Source organism: Aethalodelphis obliquidens, unplaced genomic scaffold (assembly GCF_003676395.1).
Source record: "Aethalodelphis obliquidens isolate GAN/ISIS:26980383/991018 unplaced genomic scaffold, ASM367639v1 scaffold76, whole genome shotgun sequence".
NCBI lineage: Eukaryota > Metazoa > Chordata > Mammalia > Artiodactyla > Delphinidae > Aethalodelphis > Aethalodelphis obliquidens.
Window position 1 is genome coordinate 580,552 of NW_020838020.1, and position 18,388 is coordinate 598,939.

General features: G+C 33.6%; 1 protein-coding gene across 2 annotated transcripts in view; it reads left to right on the forward strand.

Moving 5' to 3' along the window:
* The window catches only part of KLHL1 (kelch like family member 1), a 379,998-nt gene that overhangs the window by 137,236 nt on the left and 224,374 nt on the right, over positions 1-18,388 (forward strand). Inside the window, exon 2 of one of the 2 annotated variants that reach the window (XM_027092284.1) lies at positions 11,773-11,955. The exons of the other annotated variant lie outside the window; for it this stretch is intronic. Coding sequence (XP_026948085.1) covers positions 11,773-11,955 — 183 coding nt within the window. The remainder of the gene's footprint in view (positions 1-11,772; positions 11,956-18,388) is intronic. 2 annotated transcript variants of the gene reach the window in all.

An 18,388-nucleotide genomic window follows, 5' to 3' on the forward strand; every position in this document is an offset into this window, starting at 1 on the left:
ATTTGACATTTGGTACTGTATATATGTCAGTGCTACTCTCTCACATCATTCAAGCTTCCCCTTCCCACCCTGTGCCCTCAAGTCCGTTCTCTACATCTGTGTCTTTATTCCTGCCTGGCCACTAGGTTCATCAGTACCATTTTTTTTTTAGATTCCATATATATGCGTTAGTATATGGTATATGTTTTTCTCTTTCTGACTTACTTCACAATGTATGACAGACTCTAGGTCCAACCACCTCACTATAAATAACTCAATTGTGTTACTCTTTATGGCTGAGTAATATTCCAATGTATATATGTGCCACCTCTTCTCTATTCATTCATCAGTCAATGGACATTTAGGTTGCTTCCATGTCCTGGCTATTGTAAATAGTGCTGCAATGAACATTGTGGTACATGTATCTTTTTGAATTATGGTGTTCTCAGGGTATATGCCCAGCAGTGGGATTGCTCAGTCATATGGTAGCTCTATTTTTACTTTTCTAAGGAACCTCCATACTGTTCTCCATAGTGGCATTCCCACCAACAGTGCAGGAGTGTTCCCTTTTCTCCAAACACTCTCCAGCATTTACTGTTTCTAGATTTTTTCATGATGGCCATTTTAACTGGTGTGAGCTGATACCTCATTGTGGTTTTGATTTGCATATCTCTAATGATTAATGATGTTGAGCATCTTTTCATGGGTTTGTTGGCAATCTGTATGTCTTCTTTGGTGAAATGTCTGTTTAGGTCTTCCACCCATTTTTAGATTCAGTTGTTTCCTTTTTTGATATTGAGCTGCATGACCTGCTTGTATATTTTGGAGATTAATCCTTTGTCAGTTGCTTCATTTGCAAATATTTTCTCCCATTGTCTTTTCATCTTGTTTATGTTTTCCTTTGCTGTGCAAAAGCTTTTGTTTCATTTGATTATTTTTATTTCCATTACTCTAGGAGGTAGGTCAAAAAAGATCTTTCTGTGATTTATGTCAAAGAGTGTTCTGCCTATATTTTTCTGTGAGAGATTTACAGTGTCTGTCCTTATATTTACATCTTCAATGCATTTTGAGCATTTTGAGCTTACTTTTGTGTGTGGTGTTAGGAAGTGTTCTAATTTCATTCTTTTACATGTAGTTGTCCAGTTTTCCCAGCACCACTTATTGAAGAGGCTGTCTTTTCGCCACTGTATATTCTTGCCTCCTTTGTCAAAGATAAGGTACCCATATGTGCATCAGTTTATCTCTGGACTTTCTACCCTGTTCCACTGATCTGTATTTCTGTTTTTGTGCCAGTACCATACTACCTTGATTACTGTAGCTTTGTAGTATAGTCTGAAGTCAGGGAGCCTGATTCCTGAGCTCCAATTTTCTTTCTCAAGATTGTTTTGTCTACTTGGGGTCTTTTGTGTTTCCATACAAATTGTGAAATTTTTTGTTCTAGTTCTGTGAAAAATGCCATTGGTTGTTTGATAGGGATTGCAATGAATCTGTAGATTGCTTTGGGTAGTATAGTTATTTTCACAATGTTGATTCTTCCAATCCAAGAACATGGCACATCTCTCCATCTATTTCTATCATCTTCAGTGTCTCATAGTTTTCTGTATACAGGTATTTTGCCTCCTTAAGTAGGTTTATTCTTATGTATTTTATTCTTTTTGTTGCAGTGATACATGGGAATGTTTCCTTAATTTCTCTTTCAGATTTTTCATCATTAGTGTATAGGAATGCAAGAGATTTCTGTGCATTGATTTTGTAACTTGCTACTTTACCAAATTCATTGATTAGCCCTAATAGTTTTCTGGTGACATCTTCAGGATTTTCTATGTACAGTATCATGTCATCTGCAAACAGTAACAGTTTAACTTCTTTTCCAATTTGTATTCCTGTTATTTCTTTTTCTTCCCTGAGTGCCACTGCTAAAAATTCCAAAACTATGTTGAATAGTAGAGGTGAGAGTGGGCACCCTTGTCTTCTTCCTGATCATAGAGGAAATGCTTTCAGTTTTTCACCATTGAGAATGATGTTGGCTATGTTTTGTTATATATGGCTTTTATTATTTTGAAATAACTTCCTTCTATGCCCACTTTCTGGAGAGTTTTTTATCATAAATGTGTGTTGAATTTTGTCAAAATTTTTTTCTGCATCTATTGAAATGATCACATGATTTTTATCCTTCAATTTGTTAATATGGTGGATCACATTGATTGATTTGCTCTACTGAAGAATCCTTGCATTACTGAGATAAACCCCACTTGATCATGGTGTATGATCCTTTTAATGTGTTGTTGGATTCTGTTTGCTTGTATTTTGTTGAGGATTTTTGCATCTACGTTCATCAGTGATATTGGCCTGTAATTTTCTTTTTTTGTGACATATTTTTCTGGTTTTGGTATCAGTGTGATGGTGGCCTCATAGAATGAGTTTGAGAATGTTCCTCCCTCTGCTATATTTTGGAAGAGTTTGAGAGCAATAGGTGTTAGCTCTTCTGTAAGTGTTTGATAGAATTCGCCTGTGATGCTATCTGACCCTGGGCTTTTGTTTGTTGGAGGATTTTTAATCACAGTTTCAATTTCAGTGTTTGTGGTTGGTCTGTTCATATTTTCTATTGTGTCCTGGTTCAGTCTTGGAAGGTTGTACTTTTCTAAGAATTTGTCCATTTCCTCCAGGTTGTCCATTTAATTGGCATATAGTTTCTTGTAGTAGTCTCTCATGATCCTTTGTATTTCTGCAGTGTCCATTGTTACTTCTCCTTTTTCATGTCTAATTCTGTAGATTTGAGTATTCTTCCTTATTTTCTTGATAAATCTTGAAAATGGTTTTTCAATTTTGTTTATCTTCTAAAGAACAAGCTTTCAATTTTATTAATCTTTGCTATTGTTTTCTTCATTTGTTTTTCATTTATTTCTGGTCTGATCTTTATGATTTCTTTCTTTCTGCTAATTTTTTAAAATTCTTCTTTCTCTAATTGCTTTAAGTGTAAAGTTAGGCTGTTTATTTGAGATTTTTCTTGTTTTTTGAGGTAGTGTTGTATTGCTATAAACTTCCCTCTTAGAACTGCTTTTGCTGCAACCCATAGATTTTGGGTCACTGTGTTTTCATTGTCACTTACTTCTAGGTATTTTTTGATTTCCTCTTTGATTTCTTCAGGCATCTCTTGGTTGTTTAGTAGCACCTTGTTTAGCCTCCAAGTGTTTGTATTTTTGACAGTTTTTTTTTCCTGTAATTGATATGTAGTTTCATAGCATTGTGGTCAGAAAAAATTCTTGATACCATTTCAGTTTTCTTGAACTTACCAAAACTTGATTTGTGATCCAAGATGTGATTTATTTTGGAGAATGTTCCGTGGGCACTAGAGAGAAAAGTGTATTCTGTTGTTTTTGCATGGAATGTCCTATAAATGTCGATTAAGTTCATCTGTTCTAATGTTTAATTTAAAGCTTTTGTTTCTTTATATATTTTCAGTTTGGAGACCTGTCCTTTGGTATAAATGGGGTGTTAAAATTCCCCACTATTTTTGTGTTACTGTCGATTTCCACTTTTATGGCTGTTGGCATTTGCTTTATGTATTGAGGTGCTCCTATGTTGGGTGCCTAGTTATTTATAATTGTTATATATTCTTCTTGGATTGATCCCTTGATTGTTATGTAGTGTCCTTCCTTGTCTTTTGTAATAGTCTTTATTTTAAAGTCTATTTTGTCTTATATGAGTATTGCTACTCCAGCTTTATTTTGGTTTCCATTTGCTTGGAATATCTTTTTCCATCCCCTCACTTTCAGTCTATATGTGTTCCTAAGTCTGATGTGGGTCTCTTGAAAACAGCATATATCTGGGTCTTGTTTCTGTGTCAACCAGTCTGTGTCTTTTGTTTGGAGCATTTACATTTAGGGTAATTATTGACATGTATGTCGCTATTAACATTTTCTTAATTATTTTGGGTTTGTTTTTGTAGATCTTTTACTTCTCTTGTGCTTCCTGCCTAGAGAAGTTCCCTTATCATTTGTTGTAAAGCTGATTTGGTGGTGTTGAATTCTCTTAACTTTTGCTTGTGTGTAAAGCTTTTGATTTCTCCATCAAATCTGAATGAGATCCTTGCTGGGTACAGTAATCTTCGGTGTGGATTTTTCCCTTTCATCACTTTAAATATATGCTGCCATTCTCTTCTGGCCTGTAGTGTTTCAGCTGAAATATCAGCTCTTAACCTTATAGGGATACCCTTGTATGTTATTTGTTGCTTTTCCCTTGCTGCTTTTAATATTTTTTCTTTGTGTTTAATTTTTGTTAGTTTGATTAATATGTGTCTCTGTGTGTTTCTCCTTGGGATGCCTATAATTTGATTGTTGGTGCACTTATGTTGTCCCAGAGGTCTTTGAGACTGTCCTCCCTTCTTTTCATTCTTTTTTCTTTATTCTGCTATGCGGCAGTTATTTCCACCATTCTATTGTCCAGCTCACTTATCCGTTCTTCTGTATCGTTATTCTGCTATTGATTCCTTCTAGACTAGTTTTAATTTCAGTTGTTATGTTGTTCATTACTGTTTTTTCTGTTCTTCTAGTTCCTCATTAAACATTTCTTGTACTTTCTCTATTCTATTTTCAAGATTTTGGATCACCTTTACTATCATTACTCTGAAATCTTTCAAGCAGTTTGCCTATTTCCTCTTCATTTATTTGGTCTTGTGCATTTTTTTCTTGCTCTTTTGCCTGCAAGATATTTCTCTGTCTACTCATTTTGACTTATGTACAGTATTTTAGTTCTTTTTTTCCCTAGGCTGCAGAGTCATAGCTCCTCTTGCTTTTGTTCTCTGCCCCTGGTGGTGCGGTTTATCCAATGTTTTGTGTAGGCTTCCTGATTGGAGGAACTGGTTTCTGCATTCTGATAGGTGGAGCTGAGTCATTTCCTTCTGATGAGCAGGGCCATGTCACGTTGTGTGTTTTGGGGTGTCTGTGATCTTAGTATGACTTTATGCCATCTGTGTCTTCATGGGTGGGTTTGTGTTCCTGTCTTGTTTGTTGTTTGGTGTGAGGCGTCCAGCACTGGGGGTTGCAGGCAGTTGGGTGGAACTGGGTCTTAGATTCAAGTAGAAACTCTGTGAGAGCTCTTGGTGATTAATCTTCCCTGGGGCCAGGAATTCTCTAGTGGTCCAGTGTCCTGGACTCTGCGCTCCCACTCCAGAGCCTCAGGTCCAACTTCTTGTCAAGGAACCAAGGCCCTGCAAGTTGCTCGTCCTGGCAATAAAGGAAATTAAAAAAAAAAAAAAAAAAAACTAATGAAACCCCAGACAAATGGTAAAAATAAAATCAAACAAACAAAAACAGAAACAGGGAAACACACACACACAAAAAACAAAAACAAAAGCAAATGAAACAAAAAGCAAGAGAACAACAGATAAACAAAAGAACCCAAGAACGAAATCAAAGAATTAAAAAGAAAACTAACAAAAACCCAAAACCCATAAAAACAAACCAAAGCAGAGTGCCAGCTGAAGAATGAAGCAAAGAAACAAAACAGATTGACAAAAATGATAGAAAAAAGAAAAGGAGAAAGGGAAAAAAAGACAGAACAACATAAAAGGAAAGTAGAAATATAAATATAAATGAATAAATATATAAATATATAAATATATAAATATATATATATATATATATATATATATATATATACTAAAGAAGGAAAAAAAGACAAACAAAACCCCAGAGAAATGGTAAAGACAATATCAAACAAACAGGGACTTCCCTGGTGACGCAGTGGTTAAGTATCCTCCTGCCAATTCAGGGGACACATGTTTGAGCCCTGGTCTGGGAAGATCCCACATGTCTCAGAGCAATTAAGCCCATGCACCACAGCTACTGAGCCTGTGCTCTAGAGCCCATGAGCCACAACTACTGAGCCCTCATGCCACAACAACTGAAGCCTGCATGCCTAGAGCATGTGCTCTGCAACAAGAGAAACCACCCTAATGAGAAGCACACCACAATGAAGAGTAGCCCCCACTCGCCACAACTAGAGAGCTCGCATGCAGCAATGAAGACCCAATACAATGAAAAATAAATAAATAAAATTGATTTGAAAAGAAAAATCAATCAAACAAAAAAAGAAACAAGGAAACATGCACATACAAAAGAAACAAAAACAGAACCAAATAAAACAAAAAGCAAGAGAACAACCAGACAAACAGAAGAACCCAAAAGTGAAATCAGACAACTAGAATCAGAACTAAGAAAAACAGAAAACCTAAAAACAAACCAAAGCAGTGTGCCAACTGAAGAATAAAGCAAGGAAACAGAACAAACTGATAAAAATGACTAAAATAAAATGGGAAAAGACACAGAGCAACAGAAAAGTAAAGTAGAAATAGAAATATTAAAAATTAAAAATATATTAAAGAAAAAGAAGAAGAAAAAAGATAAAGGAAAATAACACAGAACAACAGAAAAGCAAAGTAAAAATATAAATTAAAAAATAAATACGTTATAAAACATGAAGATCCCAAAAGACTAAATAAAAGAAAAACTACTAAAACAACAAAAACAACAAACAAAAAATGCCAGAACCAAAAACAGAATGAGACAAAACATAATCAAATTGATAGTAATAATTATGTTTCCCTGGGTTCTCAGCTGTAAGAGTTCTTGCACATGCCATGAGCCACAGCCCACCTCCACCTTGGCAAGAGGCCCTCTTCTGCCTCTGGGCTGGTCTCTGGACCTGCTGAGGGCCCTGTGGGCCCCACTCAGAGTCCAATCATGCCCAATTCCTGCCTGCGCTTGTCCCCAAAGTCCACAGCTGCCAGACCTAGACCATTTTCATTTGTAGGAACATTCATTGTCTACTCAGATATTCCATAGATGCAGAGTCTACCTAACTGATCATGGGGATTTAATCCATAGCTTGTACAGCTGATGTAAAGATTTTTGATCTTCTTCCTTAGTCACACCATTCCTGAGGTTCAGCTTTGGTTTTATCCCCACCTCTGTGTGTGGTCTACCCATAGGAGTCTTTTCCTGAGGCTGACTTGGAGCTCTTGGATCTGCCCCAGTGAGGACAGGGCACAGAGGTGGTATGACTACTTGGATCGCTGGAGCCCCGGTGGTGCCAAATGCAGTGAAGCAATTGTAGATTCACAGACCTTTTGGGTTTCATGAGTTCATTGGGAGACTTCAGTATTCCAATTGTAATAGGTTTCCCACTCTATTTGTTTAGTTTCAGACCTTTAGCCTCTAATTATGCACACACAGAGAAAAGACCAATTTTTGAATTTCAAATGTTCCCTATTGTAGCCAGTTCAATTTTGTGTCATCTCTGTTATACCATTGCCATTTACCTAGGTAAGCACAAGAGGCAGCCCCATACTTTTTGTACCTGTACCCAGCAGGAGTCCCAGATAGGAGATAATCCTCCCTCATAACAGTCTTAGACTGTAAACATCCCATTATAGTGCACTCACTAAAAGAGAGCAATCCCTCATGTGATCGATCAAATAAAAGACACCAAGGATAATGATCTAAACCTCAACCAAGGAAGGAGGTTCTGGACCAAGGGGACTTATGACCCAGGTCTAGAGCAGCAAAGGATGTGACAGAGCACAAAGGACTCACACAGGTACCTTGCTCAGATCTACATCAGCTTCAGAGATGGGGGGAAGAGCATTTTGCATCCCACTTCTGACACCAAAAATGTCAGCTGAAAGGACCGCAAACTATAAAAAGGCAAAGAGGTAGTTTATATGGGGGTCTTAGAATTGCAATTCAAGGATCAAAGTTTCTGGAGAAAATCAGAATGGTGTCCCATCAGAAGAAAATGGGCAAGGGTTTTTAATAGGAAAAAGTGGGAAGTTAATGCAGGCTTACACAAGTTGTTCACCAAGAATTTGGATTGGAGGGAAAATCTTTCTTTACATATGATTGATTTATGGAATGCATCTCATTTGTTACTAGGGAAAGTTATGTTTTGTTAGGCTAGACAAAGTCTAGTTCTCAGCAATTACTTATCAGCTTTAATTTACAGGGTTCAGCAGAAGCCTCACATGAGCAGCAAATGTGCAGGCTCTCAGGTCACATCTCAGTCATCCTGACATATTTCTTTTCACAAGGTCAAGAAAAATTTTTCTTCGTTTTACTGCTTTACATATCTTAGGTTGGGGAAATCTTTAGTATCTTTAAATTCTGATGGGAAGAAGTCATATTGGACTTTTAAAACTGTCTTTATTAAAACTAGAAGCTTTATATTGTTGGGTCACAATAAGGATAAAAGTTACAATGTCAGGGCTTCCTGGGTGATGCAGTGGTTGAGAGTCCACCTGCCAATGCAGGGGACACGGGTTTGTGCCCCGGTCTGGGAAGATCCCACATGCCATGGAGCAGCTGGGCCCATGAGTCATGGTTGCTGAGCCTGCATGTCTGGAGCCTGTGCTCCACAACGGGAGAGGCCACAATGGTGAGAGGCCCGCATACCGCAAAAAAAAAAAAAAAAAAAGTTACAATGTGAGACCGAAACATCTGAGAGACTCTCATATTGGAAAGAGACTATAAAGTTTATTTAAGCTGAAGAAATAAAAGTTAGACAATAACAGAAATAATCCAATGTCAGGTTCTTTCTTAATACTTATAGGAAACATTATAAAGATATGATCTCTATTTCCTAAAATTTTAAACATTTGTTAAAATAATAAGCCTAGATATATGATGAGTCTTAATTACACAATGAACTTTAACTTTAAAATCATACACATCCTGAAACATCTTTTTAGATCCTGAACAAAAGTTCAAGAGCAACAAACCCTACTCAGTTCTGAGATCAGGAAATTATTTATAAGGAAACATGTAAGCACTGTGACAGTGACTTTATAAGGAGAAAATAGAGACAAACCAACAAAACTATTACTCTGGCAGATTAACTAACTTTCAAGAGAAGTGAATCGTTTTCATATATAATATGGAGAAACAAAACATGAGAAATTTTAGGTACAAAATCTAGGCATGAGCATGAACTCTAAAAGGAATTATTTTTGAGGCTAGTTTCCAGCTCTCTGTTCTTTTAAGACTTATTCTCAAATTATTTTCAAATTCTTCAGAAAAAGACCATGTCTATGTCATAATCAAGATTTGTTAATGTACCTAGATTATGTAAAAGAAGGCTATCTTGACAGCAATTAGCTTTTTGACTTTGAATAAATCCTGTCAAATTCTATGCCCTGTTTCATCTGATGTCTTGGTCTCACCAAGCTCTAAAACTGAAAGTGAAAGATATTCTATTTTTCACTATTTGCTCTAATATTGCACCCATCATAACTTGAGTGACTTGAAAATAAAGTATACTAAATTTTTTTCCCAATAAAATTTCCCAAGCTACAACATTCTTAATAAGGTATTTGGTTACTAATATTTTGCCTATGATTTTTATAAATATATTTAGGAGAGACAATGGCCATTAATTTTCCTTCCTTGTAACATCCTTTTTAGGTTTTGTATCAACGTTATATTTGCCTCATTAAAAGAATTGGGAGAATGATCACTTTTTCTGTTCTCTGGTGGAAGTCTTTTTATTTTCTTTTTAGTTTTTCATTGACTTTACTGTGGTGTGTAGTTTTCTTTGTTTTATCATGGGGTGTATAGTGAATCTTGAATCTGTGTCTTGATGTCTTTAACACATTTTCAAAAACTCTTGGCCATTATTTCTTCAGATGGCCTTTGCCCCATCATGTCTCTCCCCTTCTTTTTAGACTACAATTGCATGAATCTTATAATTTCTTACCATGTTTCATTTGTTTTCCAAACTATTGTTTTTTATCTTTTTATCTCAATATTTTAGTTTAAATGTTTTCTACTTATTTTTCAAATCACTATGTTCTTCATTTGCATTCAATCTACCAGCTCAGTGCATTTACCAAAATCATTAATTCAATTTCCTTATTTATTTCCATTTTATCTTTATAGAGCCTAATATTCTGTGAAATCCTCCAGCTTGTCATATATATTAAAACATATTAATGACAATTATTTTTACATCTACTGAATAACCAACTATGGATCCATCCATTTAAAGATATCTGAAGCACCTGGGAGCATGTTTCTAATATCTGTTTTTCTCCCTATGTCTTCTTTCTCTATAGGCCTGCTATTTTTTTCTTTAATGTCAAGTATTTATATATATATATGAATGAAATAATAGAGTCTGGATGAAGTTAACTCTTTCTAAAGAGGGTTTATTTTGACTGCTGGCATTTACATTAGATCAATTTAATGCAATTAGAGATCTCATTGATTTAAATCTAGGTTTCACCCTTTGTATTATCTTGTCTATTTCCACTTTCCCTGATCTCTAAGATATAGTTCTTCAGGGAGTTCAGTTGAAAGCCCATTTTTATACCACAGTCCCCTGTCTTTGCTGGTCCTTAAATTCAAATTTTTATCTTTCAAACTCTGTTTAACTTCTCAACTTCACCTAAACTATTTTCTGCTTGTCTAGCATGTTTAGGAATAAGCAAATACCACTAGGGGAAAAGTGGCACAAAATAACGGCCTTACTTGAACTTTCCTTCTTTATGTCCCCTCATTTGCCCTCAAGTTCTGGCTATATTTGAGGCCTATAATTCCAATATCCATTCCTCCCCCAAGCCCCATGGTACCACCAGAAGTTCTTCTTAGTTGCCACATTATTAGCTTCTGAACTTCTCAGAATATGCTGCTTACAGTTGGTAGAAACCTTGAGGAGGAAAGAAAAAGCTGTGTAGAATTTTGAGCTGACTTCCATGAGTTTAGCTTATTTCTGGGATCTTGTTCTTTCAGGTCCTTAGTAGCTATAAGTATATTCCAATAGTTATTTTGATATTATATGTAATTTTTTCTGGTGTCCTTGGTGAGGGGTTTAGTCAGCAGTATGTTATTGCATTGTAATTGGAAGCAAAATTCTCCATGTTACTACTTATCTTGAAATAAGTCATTTACTTCATTATTATTGTTATGTACTTAATAAATTTTCATTTGTAAGTTGTTTTAAGGATTTATTATCAGAGCACTTGATTGGGTCTGCTGAGCCTATCATGCATTTAAGTATATTGAGAGTCTTCTTGATATGAAATATGGTATCTTAAAGTCTTCATTGTGAAACAGTCTATGATATTAATATATGTAGTAGCCAAACTTAAGTATCATGGACATTGTGAAATCCTAAAGTATTTTACATATATATACATATGTATGTATATATATATATATATATATATATATATATGATTAAGTAATATTAATACTGAGCTAATACATTCTGTATGTTTTTGTTTAATCAGTTGGATATAGAATGTGAAACAACTTACTTTAAAATTTTTGTCAATCTTTTTTACAAACCATGTTTTATAATTCCTCACAATGAAAATTGCCTACTTCTGTAAGGCAACATTTACTACAACCTCACAAGAATAGTAATTTAGAATAATATAATTAGATGGTCTACCTCAATGTCAAATTGATTAAATTAACATTTTATTAGTAATAAATTTTAGAATAGGCATGTTTGTAATTTACCATTTCTGTGATGTTTTTCAAGTTTACTAATTTACTGTCTTAATAAATACAAATAACCTATCTTTTAAATCTCTTTAGGATGAGAAAAAAATTACAATTCATTTACTGCTTCTTAGAACAAATCATTTAACACCGAATGCATTTTTCTGATATATTAATAATGAACATAAGGAGAGATGTATTGATTTTTCCTATAAAATTCTAAAATTCTGTATATAGTTCTGGACAGTTGGTGGCACTTTCTAAACCTCTTCTTTTTGTGTATGGTTTTCAGGCTCTCAGCAACTAGCCATTCTCTGACACCTCAAAGTGATGTGGACTCCAGTAGCTCTGAAGAATTCTATCAGGCTGTGCATCATGCTGAGCAAACCTTCAGAAAAATGGAAAGTTACTTGAAACAACAGCAACTCTGTGATGTTATCCTGATTGTTGGGAACCGAAAGATACCTGCACATAGGTATAGTAATCTGTCTTTTTTGGAAATATGCATTCATATGTTTAGAATGATTGTCTGTTATGTAGATTGCAAAATATTCTGCAACTAGAAAATTAAGAATCCACATTTCTAAGAAAGCTTGGGTATTTTTCTTTTACTCTTGTTTATTTCCTTTTGTGGAGAGTTATAATGCCATTTTAAGTCATCTTTTTAAGAAGTAAAGCAAATATAAATAATTCAAAAATAAAAGTTCTAATAAGGGTTGAAAAATACTTCATTTTATTGATTCACAATCATACTAATTGGAAATCAATTTTAACTTAGGAGGATGTACCTAAAGTCTGAAATGAGATATGCTTTTCTGTCAAAATTGAAAGGAAGGCAGGTTATCTTGGGCATACATTATTTATTTCAAATAGGAAAGTCAACCTATTTAATAGTGACATCTTTATTTTACATTGATTAAAAATTCTTTAATTTGTGACATACTAATATTATTCATAAGGCCCAATATATTTAAAGGTTAATATACTTTCAAACATCCCTTATGTATTTATGATTGATAATTCTAAGATACATGAACTAGATATCTGATTATTTTGTATCATATTGATATGATATCAGTTTACTTCTGAAACTTCATTAAGCTTGATGTTGATTTTTTATTCAGCTTTTCTATTTAATTTTTGAAATTTTAGGTAAAAAAATTTTAATTTAATTTTTTGATACTTATTATTTTAAATAGTTGAACATATGGGCAAATTACCTTAGACTACCTTGTTGTATGCCATTTAATTAATTGTATAACAAATGTTTTCAATGTACCCATTTCCCCTATATTTTTTAAATTAAATTATATTATCTAGATAATATATATGGACCTAAATGTGGATTCTAGAAAATAAGGATTCCAGAAAAATAAGGCTATATTTTTATTACGATAGCAATGTTAAAATGTGGACATTAACTTTGAAGCAATACACTAGAAATGCATAGGAAAGAACATTTGACATTAACTAACTCATGTAAGTCATATGGGGTTCAATCTGTCAGCTAACTATGGCAAAAATTCTAATGATATAATATTTGCACTTATTTTTCAAGCACTTCTGTGAAATTGCATTATCATTAGCAAGAGAGCAGTTACATTGTCATTATTATGGAGACATTCAATATTGTAATATATATGGCAAATATGCAAATTATTCTGAGCTATCATCAAAATAGCATCTAGATAAAAATTCTATAGTAAGAGATATTTTAATTTGAGAATGTAGTTAAGCTTATTTCATTTAAATTGCACATTAGTTAAATAATTATATTTTATTTAACTTATATATAATTATATATTTGTTTAAGAAGATAGAGGGACTCAACTCAAAAGTATGTTAACACATCAAATGCTTATTAATTTTTTTTTAAAGAACAAAACTTTATATAATTTGTATAATCTTATTTTATTGACTTTATTGGTAATAACTTAGTATTTCTCATTTGAATTCCCCCATATTAATTATATTCTACATTGTTTATTACTCTTATCTAGATTGTTAATATTATTTTGTAAATAATGTATTTAATTATGCATTTATTTTGCAATAACCCATATGACTAAGACATAAATTTGTTTCTTGGTTTAGATTACTCTAAAATACCTGAGCAATGTATTATTTATATACATATTATTCTAAACATTTAAATATTTTGTATATTTAGCAGATATTAAATTAAATATCATCAATTAAATATTAATTATGTTTTTCTTAATATAAGAAAAATTGTACTCTCCACTAAATTTATTTAAATAAGGATTCATATTTTCTTACCCCATGGTTTAAAACTTAAGTACTATCTTTTTAACAAGTAAATTACATACTTATATTTCTAAGTTAAACATATTTTAACAAATATGTGAGCAAATATTTATGGGACACCTGAAAAAAGCAAGCACTGTTTTCAATAATTGGAAATATGTTGCACCTCCTTATTTATACTTTTGCAAAATGAAATAACTGTAATTAATGCAAAATTAGATCTTTGTTTTAAACAAATAATCATCTTAGTAATAGTAATGAATGGATTTTTAAGTCATGCTGTTACATTTTGATTAACACAGTTGAGTATTGTCCTTGGGCAAAATATATATGATGTTGCACTCATTAGCAGTGAAAAATATAGGACTGTTAAAATAAGTTCAAATAATGAAAAAAGAAATAATTTGCATTAAGATCTCCTGCTCTTCCAGTAAATACACTGCAAGCTAATGTCATAAACAGTCATTCATAAAGATCATGTATATTTATTTTCATATTAATTATCTTGTCATTTGAAACTCTCAAATCAATTCTTATTTAATTTAACAGATTATGACCATTAAAGGGCTCTCCATAAAACCTTTAGTTTATGTGATGACTATATTGTATATATATTTTTAACGTGATGTAGGTCACAACTATCAATTTATTTATGAAATGCCATTTCTGTATAGGTATCTTAAGTTATTATTAGGCATATTTTTAAGTAGGTTAATTCTGAAAGGCTAACAATACTTAAGATGACACATTAATACATTTTCACCATGAAAAATAATGAAACTTTTGATTTTATCTGTGTTTCAGTTTCTCAGAGAAATTCGAAAATAAATATAGACTTCTCATAAATGGCCCAGAATAACTGATTAGCAATAAGTGAACCAAAACACTTGAATATAAAACCGTGAATACTAAATACAGGAATTTTGATAGGTAGGCTGCCTGTAATAAAGGATGTCAGATGCTGAAAATTAGACTGGCAAGATCAATATTAATAATTTGGACAGTCAAATCTTCAATAGTAAAAAATTAAGGAGTTTTCATGGCTTACTCTCTCATAATGCACAGATATATAATGAAACATGGTTAAGCTATTGAAAGTTTTTTCTCCCTTTAGCCATTATTAAGAGTAAGTGCAGTGGATAGAAATAAATGACAAAATCTCAAATAGCTAACATCCTCTGAGTTGGAAATAATGTTACTTATAATTTTATGTGCATAGAAACAGTGTAGAAGCATATACAACCTACAGTCAATAAAGTTTTTTTTTTTCCTGGGAGCAGGGTTGCTGGGCAGGATAAAAGAGGTGTTGGAATTATTTTTAATGTATAAACATATAAAGTCTTTGAACTTCTTATTATGAACATTTCATGATCAAATAAATACTTAATGAAAATTAAAATGATATGTGATGGGGACAAAACAGATTTTCTCTTTAGACCAAAATACTGGGCATTTCAGGAGGCATCATATTCCGTTTTCATTTTTGTGCATGTTTGACAATGAATTTAATTATTTCAAAATACATTTATTATTTTAATGTTCTTTACTGAACACAAGTATCAAGGAAATAGGTGAGGCTAAAAGTGGGAATTGATGTATTTAGAAACATATTTAATAGAGTAAAAAGAAATTACTTTAGAAGTAACTTAGATGTTAATACTCAGGAGTAGGCAAGTAGTAGTGTTTCTCTCTACTGGTGGAAAGTTTATTTATAGATATTCTTTGATGGGAGAGGAATAATTCATTTTTCCATTATATTAAATCCAACATCCACTTAAATCTCTCAATCAGCTTCGTAGTTTATAACAGTTCTGTACAAGCTTCAGGAAAAAAAAAAAAACATGTCCCAGTGCCTGTTGGTTTCAGTAACTCCAGGCAACTCCCACAGCTCCAGGCATCACCCATGGCACTAGGCTCTAGAAGAGCTCCTATGGACACAGGATGCCAATCTGCCATTCACCCCAGATTACAAGGGGGTTCCTTGAACCTAGGCTTCTGGCTGGGCCCAACCAAACCAACTACTAGAGACCCAGGGTTTGATCCATTCTAGTGTCAGGCCAGGCCCCATATCTCCACTTTCTCAGTTCACCCCAGTTCCAGACCTGCCCCTGTGGACACAAAGTCTTGGTTGGTTCCCATGGATCCAGACTCTCTGCTTTCTCAGCACCAGACTTGCTTTGTCAGAACAAACCCTCAGACTGGCCCCCAAGTTCCCAGTTTACAGGCTGACTCTGGTGGTCTCTGCTCCAGGCTTACCCTAGTGCTAAGCCAGCCACAAGAATAATCTAATACTGTAATGTGGTTGTGTGTTAATCACTTTAGTACAGAGGTTAGAGGACAAAAGTGTTAAAAATAAAAATAGTAATTTGTTAATGGATACACAGTATAGCAATAGGTAAATTGTGACATCAAAACAAAATACTGGGAGGAGTGGAAGTAAAAGGTTAAAGTTTTTGTATGCAATTGAAATTGTTATCAGCATAAAATAGATTTATTTTTTTATAGGATGTTTTATGTAAGTCTCATGGTAACCACAAAAGGAAAAAAGAGGGGAATGAAAGCATAACACTATAGAAAATTATCTGCTCCCAAAGAAAGATAGCAAAACTGGAAGAAAGGAACAAGGGACCTGCAAAACAGCCAGAAAACAATAAGATGACATCACAAGTCCTTACCTATCGATAACTACTCTAAATGTAATTGGAATAAATTCTTCAATCAAAAGACATAGCGTTGGCTGAACAGCTTAAAAAATAAGACCCAACTACATTCTGCCTACAAGAGACTCACTTCGGCTTTAAGGACGCACATCATGTCAAAGTGGAGGGATGGAAAAGTTATTCCAAGCAAATGGAAACAAAAAGAGAGCAGGGGTAACTATAGTTATCTCAGAAAAAGTAAACTTTAAGTCAAAAATGGTAACAAGAGACAAACATGATCATTATATAATATAAAACAATCAATCCATCAATAGGATATAACAATCATAAAAATATTGCTGTAATCATTTCACTATATATATGTATCAAATTCACATGTTATGTGTTAATAATATCTCAATAAAACTGGGCTGGGGAGGAGAAAAGAGAATCTGAAATATTTTGCTTTGCTTTTTTCCCCATCAATTCGACATCATTTTAATATCCTCTTTATACCCACTATGAATATTCAGCAGTCATGAAGCATCTTTCCTTGCATTAATTAAAATAAATGTTTATAAAGCATATTGTAGCATTGGTCTATGCTCTATTGGTGATGCAAGAGGATTATAAAGCATGATAATTTTCCTCATGAAGCTTCCAATTATCTTGAGGAGGAAAAAAGAACCCATAGGACAATTATGGAAATTATTATACTGTAAGTAACTATAACTGAAATTTATAGTTTTGATTCCAAGTGCAAGAGATAATCAAACAAGGAAACAAATAATATATGACAGAGTATTATGAAAATATTTTTAGAGAAATTGTGTTTGAGTTCAACCTAGTGAAAAAGAACAAGTATACTATTTTAGATAGTAAGAATTGTATGGGAAAGAGAGAAATAAAGAATTTTTGGCTGTGGAAATTATAAGGTACCAGCTTAGTGAAAGTGGAGCAATTTGTATTGTAAATACTAGGAAATTAAGCCATAAAAGTAGGACAAAAGTGGTTATGATAGATAGTGGTTGAAATCCCATAGAGAAGTTTGTATTTGAAATGATGTGTATAATTAAAAGTTCATGTAGATTCTTGGAGAGAGGAGTAACATAATCAATTCAATAGTAATAATAAAAATAATAATAATTAATAATACTAGTTAACACTCACTATGTTGACTATGTGCCAAGCCATGTTTGAAGTGTTTTGTGTATATTGATCCATTTTGCCCTGAAAAGGAATAAAATTGTTTTCCCCACTTTTTTCTTATAGAATACAATATGGAGAAATTAAGGCATTCACCCAAATTATACATTTAATAAGTGGTGGAAATAAATTCAAACCCAGGCAGTCTGGCTACAGAAGTAATGCATTAACAACTATGATAGACTGCTTGTCATAATTTACAAAGACAGCTCTGAAAAATGGTACAGCTTTAAAATGTACAAAAGATGGGCACAGCAAAAACTAGTTAATGATCTAAGAAGCTGTTATAGTTAACCCAGGCATGAAATGAGAACTATATAAACATAGAAAAAGAGATGAACTGAGAAATATTTTGAACAGTGACATAAATCAGGATCCCTGGACATAGAGCTGGAGACCAGAGTTCAGGTATGCAGGATTTATTTAAAGAGTGTTTTCAGAAGAAGAGCAGGATAGGGCAGAGGAAGGAGCAAATCAAGGATGTGGTCTCAGCAGCAGCCTTGTTTTATCTTGAACTCCTGAGATGCTCTGGAGCAAGACTTGTTTCAGAGTTAGTCATACCCTGAGGAAAAGGGACAGTATTTTATACCTTGGTTCTATTAGTCATCATCATTGGGCCCACCCACAGGTTGAGAGTAGGGGGAGGTTGTGGAAGCTGGGGGATGAGATAAGAGGATCAGGAAGCACATGAAGTGAGCTCTTGTTGGAGCAAGTACAATTCTACAGAGAAGGGGCAACAGGGAGCAGTTAGGTGCCAACATCACTGGTGCTGGGGGCATTGGTGTGCCTCATAAA